An 8,947-nucleotide genomic window follows, 5' to 3' on the forward strand; every position below is an offset into this window, starting at 1 on the left:
CGGCACCAGCATTGAAGGAATTGCCAAGGTGGCTTGATGCAAACTTGGAGTATGCTGTTGCAGCTGACTGGGCTGACATTGTTAAGCTTTCAGTAAGTTAGAGCTTTTGGAGAAATCTGTATCATGTCATCTTTTTTTTTCCCCTCCCCATCCCCACAACCTTTCTCCAGTGAGGACCTGGGAGCTGCGAGGCAGGCGCTGGGCTGGGTGTGTGGGAGGGCATGGCTGCAGAGCGGGAGGTTGGGCCGTGCCAGCGCCAGCCCCGTGGCCACAGAGGGGCCAGGCCCCAGGAGCAGGCTCAGCCTGCCTGGCTGCAGAGCCTGGGCATGCTCAGGGTGCCGGGGCAAGAGGAATGCCCTAGGAGCTGGACAGAAGGGTGTGGACAAAACATTCTCATGGGTCAAATTTTCAAAAACACCTCTATAGTTGATAGTTTTCATCAGCTCCTGTGAGCTCTGCCTGTGCAGCCCATGGGCCACCGAAAGCCCTACAGGTCACCAGGCCTGAAGGGTCAGGCACAGGCAGGGAGAGGGGCAGGACGGAGTCTCCTGTGCCACATTCACCCACTCTGTCCATCCACCAGTCCCTGCCCTGCTGTGGGGCAGAGCCTGTGAGGAGCCTCTCCCCTCTGGCCTGCCCGGCACTGCCAGATCTTCCTGCCCTGCCCCACGGGCTGGCCTGAGCCAGATTTCTCCCTGCAGTCCCTCTCACCTACTGCCTGCTTTTGGCCTGCAGTGGTTTGTGTGACAACCTTGCAGAGGGCTGGAGGGTGAATCTGTTGGTGAATCTTAGAGGTTTGTACTGCTCTCAAATTGGTTTTTCCTTGTCTCTGGAGATTTGGCATGATCTGTCCCAGTGCCCAGGAAATGGCTCCACGTCCAGGCTGGCATCAGGGCCCCACCTCTGCAGCCAGCCCCGGGTGAGCTGACAGCTCTTCCTTCCCCTGACTTGAGGGGACAATCCCTTTGCCACAGAAACCGCTGTGTGCCTGGCGCTGCCCGGGCACCTCTCCTGTGCCCTGTTCCAATGGCTGCATCCCATGATCATTCCCACCCCATGGACACTGAGCTTTTGGAGAATGCTTACCCATCCTGGCAGGGAAGGGATGCAGAAGGATGGCCAGTGGCTCTGGGCACTCAGGCCAGCAGGAGCTGGGGCTGGCTGGCCCACAGAGCCTGGGGACACTCATAGCCCTGTGTAGCTTCTCCCACATCCCAGTGGGAGATGCTCCCAGAAGGTTCTCCCTCCTTTGGCAGGTGCTGTGCTGAGCAGACTGCCAGGCACATCTAATTCACGTTTCTGCACTACAGGTGTCAACAGGAAATATTTTTCCTACCTAAATTTATTATTCAAAATGGTTCAAAGAGTGGTGGATATTGATACGCAAGGGAACCACAAATGGAAATGTTTAAATGTCTGTGTTGAGAATGCTGAAAAAGGGAGTGTTAAGTTGTGCTGTGGATCCCCCTGCACTGCTCTGTGTAACCAGATGGTCTCACCCACTTCTGGCTGCTGGGTTTTGGTCCTATGTCTCTTCTGTCAGAAGACCTTTCTGAATGCTCCCTGGCATTTCTGCGAAGCTCTGACCAGGAACTCCTCAGTCAGCACGCCCACTCTCTATGTCATCCCATGAGCTTTGCTGTCCTGCAGAGCATTGAAAATTTGGCCCTTCCCATCTCAAAGAGGATTTTTTCACCTGTTGCTGAAGGCACAATTAGAGCTGGGCAGGGAGCTGAATGGGCAGCTGACACCATACTGCCCTGGTGCTTCTCATGCTGTGAGCAGCTGGTGCTGAGGGTTGGGGTGAAAAACAGGGTAAAAACATGTTTCCTCCTCCCCTCCCTGAGCATTAGAGTGCAGGATCCTGCCAGGGCAGAATAAGGGTGTTTTGCATTTGGCAGCATCTCTTGGGGAAAAGTTGTGTGTACCTCTCAAATTCCATATCATGTAGGCAAATATTCCTGTGCCATCACCATCTGGGACACAGATGTGGGCACGGACAAGCCAGATTCCCCTCGCTGCAGTAGTAACTGTTGGGTGTTCTCTGTTATGTCTCATTTTCAGGGCTACTTACCCGAAAACAAATTCAATCGCATCCTCACCGAGCCTGTGCTCCGGGACACTGGGCCGCGCCGGAGAGGGAGGAGGCCCCGGAATGAGCTCCTTAAAGGCCCTGGTGTTGTAGCAGATTCTTCTTCTGGAATGGGACCACTGTTCATGAACGGACTAATTGCAGGGATGGATCTAGTGGGACTTCAGAACATGAGAAATATGCAAGGGATCCCTCTGACCGGGCTGGTTGGGTTTCCTGCTGGCTTTGCAGCAGTGCCCTCCGGTGAGGATGTGAAGAGCACCCTGAGCATGTTGCCCATGATGCTCCCAGGCATGGCGACCGTACCCCAGATGTTCGGTGTGGGAGGGCTCCTCAACTCCCCGATGACCACAACTTGCACCGCCACTGCTCCGACTTCGTTAACAAGCACAACGAAAGGTGGCACGGCCAGCGCCGAGAAAGCCAATGAGGAGAAACAGGGCAGCCAGGATGGGAAAAAGGAACCTCTCGCTGAAGATAAGCCTGGTCCTAGTTCATTTTCTAATCAGACAGAATCCGCAATAACTACCAGTAGTCCTGTAGCTTTTAACCCATTTCTTATCCCTGGGATGTCTCCTGGACTGATCTATCCCTCCATGTTCCTTTCCCCTGGCATCGGCATGGCGCTGCCTGGCATCCAGCAAACCAGACACTCGGAGGCGGCCAACCTGGAGAGCCAGAAGCGGAAGAGGAAGAAAGCGAAAGGGGAATTGGCAAATCCAGAGCCAGAAACTGTCTCACTGCCGGAAAAAGAAGCTGCAAACAGTCAAAACTGTGTGCAGCAGAGCCCGCCAGCGGCGGCAGAGAAGGAGCAGGACGGACCAACAGAGGAGGAGCGCCAAGCAGCTCACGATACCGATTAGACCTTTTGTTTCATTGAAAGAAAAACACAAAAAGATTGTGGCTTGTGAGTTTCTTATCCCATAAACTCTTTGTTACTTCCCCTCCCACCCTGCTCCACCTTCATAAACCTGTGTTTCCATGAGTAATACTATCTACCTAATTCCCTGTCAGAAAAAACTGGTGACATACTACATGTTAATAGTTGCAGGGTCTTGCCACTTTATTAGATAAACAGTGTTGTCTAGCTAGTATGGGAGGCACCGAATTCTCATTCTGTTTTTCCAGTCAATCATCCCAGCTGACAATAGCAAATCCAGTACTTGGTCACCCCCCGCAAATTGCTCACTCCTTTGAGAAGAAAAAGCAGCAAAAAAACAAAAGCAAAAGAAAAGTGTTTATCTCTTGGTCTAACACACAGACAAGGTATTTCTGTCTACAGCGACACTGAACGAAAAAGCCTATATTTGGGCTAAAAGCACAGCTATAGTAAGTGCTAATGTGTATTTTTGATTTAAAGTATTTCCCTATTTTATCATGGTTACTAGAATAGTAGTATAGACAGAAGTATATAACTAATAATTGAAAATGCATATATTCATTTCTTTGAAAGGAAAAGCATAAACTGGTAGTGATATAATTTCTTGATCACCCCACCTCAAAGGTTTGGAGACAAACTGCAGAGAGTGAAAAAACAATGTAGACATTCTTTTGTGTTTTTTAAAACCAACGTTTGGTTTTATGTTATGTGGAATTTAGTTGCCCTTTCCTTGGTAGTTACAAGAACTTTCCAGCTTGAGCTGGAAAGGTTTTGCACACTTGCATGACTTTTCTGGGGTTACTGTATCTGTAGCAGCCAGTTCCTTCATCATTCTGCTTGTCTTCAGTTCTCCTCTCTGGCGTTAGTTCTCAGCTATGGCATTACAGGTGCTCTGAAGGTATTTTTTCCAGCCATGAACAGACCACACCATTTTTAATGCTCTTATATGAACACTTAGGCTTTCTGAGTTTTTATATTTCCCACTCCTTACCCCAGAAGTGGTGTTCTTTCAGCAAACACGGAGAAGGCTGTAGGCCAGCTTCCCTCCTTGGGGAGTCCTCTGAGAAGGACCCTTGAGACTTTCAGAGCCTGAGTTTCTTACTTCTAGTGGTGGACTGTGAAGAGATGACTTTGGCTTCTTCCCATTCCGTTTGCTGTTGAACAGTATTTCCAGTCCTCCAAATGATTTCAGCATCTGCATTTCAAATGGACGGGTTTTAATGCTGCCAGCCCCCTGCTCCAGCTCTGGGTACTGAGACTCCTCCACAGGCAACTCTTCTGATTTCTCCTTCCCCTCACTCCTTTAATTCTTCTTTCTCTTGAGGTTCTTACTTGCAGCTCATGGTCTGAGAATTGAATAAAGCCACAGTGGTGCAGCAGTGAGTGAAGGGCAGGCGGGGAGGGAGTTGGAGTGTGCTACTCATCAGTTTCACACTTGGTTGTCACAATTTACTGTATTTTTTACTTTTTTTTTCTGTTGCAGTTTTGCTAATTTATCGGATGGTCCAAATGTTTTGACATAACTATTTCAGTTTGCATTATTTATTTATGATGCTTTTTGTCATTGTCTTTTATACATTTGGGATTATAAATTATGTACATGTTAAAATTAGCATCTCAAAGAAGTCTGTTACCCGTGGTCAAAAAAAACAGCTGGTTTATATTTTCGCAGAATTTATTCCCAGTTTACTGGATTGGATGATTTTTTAAAGGATTTAGCTAATCATAATGCAATCCTCCTCCCCCCCAATAATTGTGTTCTATTTAATAACATTCTTGTAGCATAGATACTGTATCACTATCGACAGATTTCTTAGAAATGCTGCTATCTCTATTTAACTAACATTTTGTTCAGTTTTTGCCTCCAGTGGAAGCAGAAAGGGTTTTTTCAGCTGTTAAATCCAAAATCAATATAATTTATTTATGTAAAAAAAAGTCACGACTGATATATTTTTGAACCTTTTAAGTACTAACTTTGTTTTTATTCAGTGGAAGAACATGTACTTGCCCTAAATCCTTAAAATACAAATGCTATAAAACTTCATATATCTTCAAAGCCTTACTGTGAATGGATACAGAAATCTCTTCCGAGTCCATTTCTTGTTATGGGATGATTTTTCCAGGGTTACACGCATAAGGAACAGGGTCTAAAGTGAAATTTATTTAATTAGCCAGCATGCTCTATACCTTGTTCTTCCTTAGCAGACATGTATGCTACGTCTCTGGGTGTTTAGGCTTCTCTTTGCTACTTTGTGACCCTTTTGCAACCCGATATACTCTGTGGATTATTTAGACTGTAAGGCGTTAAGTGGCTGCTTCTTCTTTTCCATCATGTCCCTAACAAACGCCAAATTTTCACTGGTTTTCATGGCTATTCACACACATACATCCTTCACAAAATGTGCTAACAAAATAAACTGTCTGTGCTCTTGAACATGGATAAAAAGAAAAATATTTAAAAGTCAGATTTTTATTTTTTTAATTTAGTGACTAGATGATGCTTATCTTTCAGACTTGGGAGAGCCTTGCTACAGATGTATATAATTTTTTTCAGCAAATATATGTGAATGTTTAATTCACCTGACTCAGTGATAAACGTGACTTGCCTTTTTCTCAGCATAATCCCATGAGAAGCTGTTGGAAACAGCAGCATGGTTGCTGCTCTAGGCTGCTCCTGGTGCCCTGTGTTACTCTGCTGCTCGCTGTCAGGGGCCGAGCCTGCAGCTCCCACAGCACCCTGGCTGAACTCCAGCCTGAGGGAACTCCTGTTCCACATGGTTTGCAAGATGCCAGGAGCAGCCCGAGCTCCAGGGACAGTTTAAAGCACAGGATGCACAAGGGCTCTCTGCTGACCTGCTCTTTCCACAAGGGTGGGTGGAAGCCCAGAGACCGCCACAGCCATCACACACACCCCACCGTACAAGCAGTTACACCCCTTGGCATGTGCACTGGGGGTGCTGGGCTCCTCTCCCTGCACTTTCTGCACCTCCAAGTTTTGTGAAATGCTTGTCCTAAATCTCTGTATAAGGATCTCAGGCTTTAGCAAAGCAGGCATTCATCATTGTTTCATCAGAATGATATGCAGGACCAGCTCCATTCTTCCAAGATCCAGGAAAAAGGACACAGAGTAAAACCAGTGCTTTTACTGCTCCACCTGCCCTGTGTAAGCACCTTGTCCTGGTATTTTGTTGCTCCTTTGGGGAAGAAAAAGAGAAAAGTGTCCTGCAGAAAAGACTGGCAAAATGGTAGTGTGAACTGTGAATTTCCAGTTCCAGAGTCTCTCTTTAAAATCTGGCTCCGCACACTGCATCATCCTTGCACCTCGGCATCCATGATGCAGGATATTTGCTGGCAGAAGTTGCAGCAGGAGAGCCATGGAGGAGCTTTGGGCTGTCACATCCGTAGTGGCTGCAGTGTCTCTGTCTCTTCAGCCAAGGTTTGCTGCCTGCTGGTGGCAGTGAGTGGGTGTGGTGCAGGATGGGCACTGTGGGCACAACCTGCTCCCTGTTATGCTTTACAGGATACAGGTGCCCTTTCCTGGAGAGGGAGTAAAACAGGCACAGCTGCACATCCCTGCTGTCTTTGCCTGGTTTTCATCTGACAGACACACAGAAGTCTCATAATACATTTAGACAGGATCTCTAATTCCCTTTATGATCACAAAAAGGGGAGGAAGAATTTTCCTCAGGACTGAGCCATGGTTGGGGGAGCTTTACTTACCCCAGGTGCAGATGTTCCCAACTCTGGGCTCTTGACAGTTACAAGAAAGGATTTGCGGTTGGAAACCGTGCCCAGCAGTGAGCAGAAGGCAGTTTCTCGAATGACATCTGTTTTTTATTGAAACTTAAGCTTTTCAGTGCAGTTTTTCTCCTCTCCTCTTTAGGAGCCACTTCAGCCTCAGGGCTCTGGAGCATGGGCTGAGTGACAAGATCAAATGTGAAGAATCTCCTCACATTTTACATCCTCAAAGCACTTTCTGGGCACTACACTTCAGTTAGAGTCCCCACATGCTTCACGCCCATGGGCAGTGCCCAGCTGCCCATGGCACCCGTGCTCGACCATGAGCACCAGTCAGGCAGGCAGTGCTGCCAGGAAAGTGCTGCCAGGAAAGTGCTGCCAGTGCTGCAGAGCAGCAGCTCTGGAAAAGTGGAGGGGAGAGAAATCCAGCTTCTCTCTCAGTTCCGTTCCCATCAATCTGCACAGTGTGCCCTGTACATTTGGACAGCAGGCCTAGGAACATCATCCTCACCCTCCCATGTGGCTTTTTGGGATGCTGGTTGTTTCATGGTGCTCACAGGGGTGGCTGAAGACTATACGTGCAGTGCCATAGGTGACACTAATTCCTGAAGAATCAAGGTTGCACCTCAAGAGGTATAAAACAATGCAAGATCTTCAGCCCAGCAGAAGATCAGTCCCACTCCCCATGTGGCCTTGTTCTTCCTCCAGTGGGATTTTAATTCATTAACAACTCCATACAGCACCACTACCTGGCTCCATTTGCCAGTGGTCTGGATGGGATGTGACGTTACTGGTTTAACTTGGAACTCTGTCCCAGCCTGCCTGAACACATCAGTTCAGGCAAGCCCAGCATGAGCCTTCAGAGGGTTTCAAGAAACAGCAGTCGTGGACCTGCTGCAGGAGCAGCTGAGGGGAGTGAGAGCCATGGCAGATGCTCCAGCCTCTCTCTCTGGGCTCCTGCCAAGCCTTGGTTGTCAAGTTTCTCAGCTGGTCATGCTATAGCACAGGGAGACATTGTACAGGAATTGCCTATACTCTTTGGAAAAATGAATTTTTAAATGAAAACCTGCCAGTGACTTTTTTTCCCCTCCAGAAAAGGACAGAGATTTCTGATAGAAGAAGAGATGCACGAAGAACAAAGCTTGGCTCACCTTGAGGAAGACATCTCTCCAAAAGGAATAAATAAGCCTGTGGGCCCCAAAGCCTCAGTATGAAATCCTAAACGAAGTACATTTCCTGTCTGCTTATGACAGGCAGTTTTCCATGCTCTTATGGCCAATCTTTTTCCACATAGATTTAGATGTTGGATTAAGGCTGGTTTTTATGGAGACTAATGTTTTGGAAAGCACGGAGCTGATCTGATTCTCGGTAAGGGACTGGCCCTACCAGCCTGCGGATCCCACAAGCTGATCCCTGCGCTTTGTAGAAGGGCATTTTCAAGAAAACCAACCCCAGGATCTGCGAGTGGGGTCGGACGGAGGCCGGGGCAGGGCAGGGGCTGCCGAGTGAGCGGGTGCGGCGGGGCCGGGGCCGGAACGCGCCTCTGGGCATCCTCCAGGTACCGGGAAGGGGGATCCGCCGCACCGGGCGCTCCGCGCCTTCTCCGTCCCACGCTGTCCCGGTAGGAGGGAGGCGGTTCCGGTGTCCTCCGGTGCCAGGCGGGCGCAGAGCCCGTTCCCTCTCCCCGAACGAGCGCTGCGGACGGTGCGTGACTCGAGCCCCTTCCGGAGCTGCGGGAGCCGCTCCCCTGCCCACGGGGGCGGGCGGGGTCCTCACAGCCCCGGCTCCCGAAGGACGCGAGTGCTTCCAGTGGGCTCCGTCCATGGGCGCCGGTTCCGGTGAAACGGCACCTGGAAACGCTCTGAGCGCCCGCCGCGACCGGGACCGAGGCGGGGCCGCGCCACGAGGGATAAGGAGCGCGGCCCGGGAGCGGAGCGGCTCCCCGACGCCGCCGGGGAGGTGCAGCCATGCGTGTACCGGGGCGCTGCGGGCCGAGGAAAAGCCGCTCCTGCCGCGGCCCCGGAGCCGTGGGCGGGAATGGGCCGCGAGCATTCGCCTGCACCGAGCGCTCGCCTGCAGACGGGAGACGATGGCTGACCCCGGACGGCACCGGGTGACCCCGGGCAGCACCGGGTGACCCCGGAGAGCACAGCCTGACCCCAGGCGGCACCGGCTGACCCCGGGCAGCGCCGCCTGACCCCGCCGGCCGCCACCGCCGTCCCCCGCGCGTATTCCCG

At 50.2% G+C, this 8,947-nt stretch overlaps 1 protein-coding gene across 1 annotated transcript in view; it reads left to right on the top strand.

The window, feature by feature from the left end:
* CHD6 (chromodomain helicase DNA binding protein 6) overlaps positions 1 to 5,406 on the top strand; it is a 101,054-nt gene extending 95,648 nt beyond the window's left edge. Inside the window, exon 37 of the mRNA XM_058814436.1 lies at positions 2,065 to 5,406. Coding sequence (XP_058670419.1) covers positions 2,065 to 2,955 — 891 coding nt within the window. The 3' untranslated portion in view covers positions 2,956 to 5,406. The remainder of the gene's footprint in view (positions 1 to 2,064) is intronic.
* Positions 5,407 to 8,947: the final 3,541 nt, after the last annotated feature.

Source organism: Ammospiza caudacuta, chromosome 15 (genome assembly GCF_027887145.1).
Source record: "Ammospiza caudacuta isolate bAmmCau1 chromosome 15, bAmmCau1.pri, whole genome shotgun sequence".
Lineage (NCBI taxonomy): Eukaryota > Metazoa > Chordata > Aves > Passeriformes > Passerellidae > Ammospiza > Ammospiza caudacuta.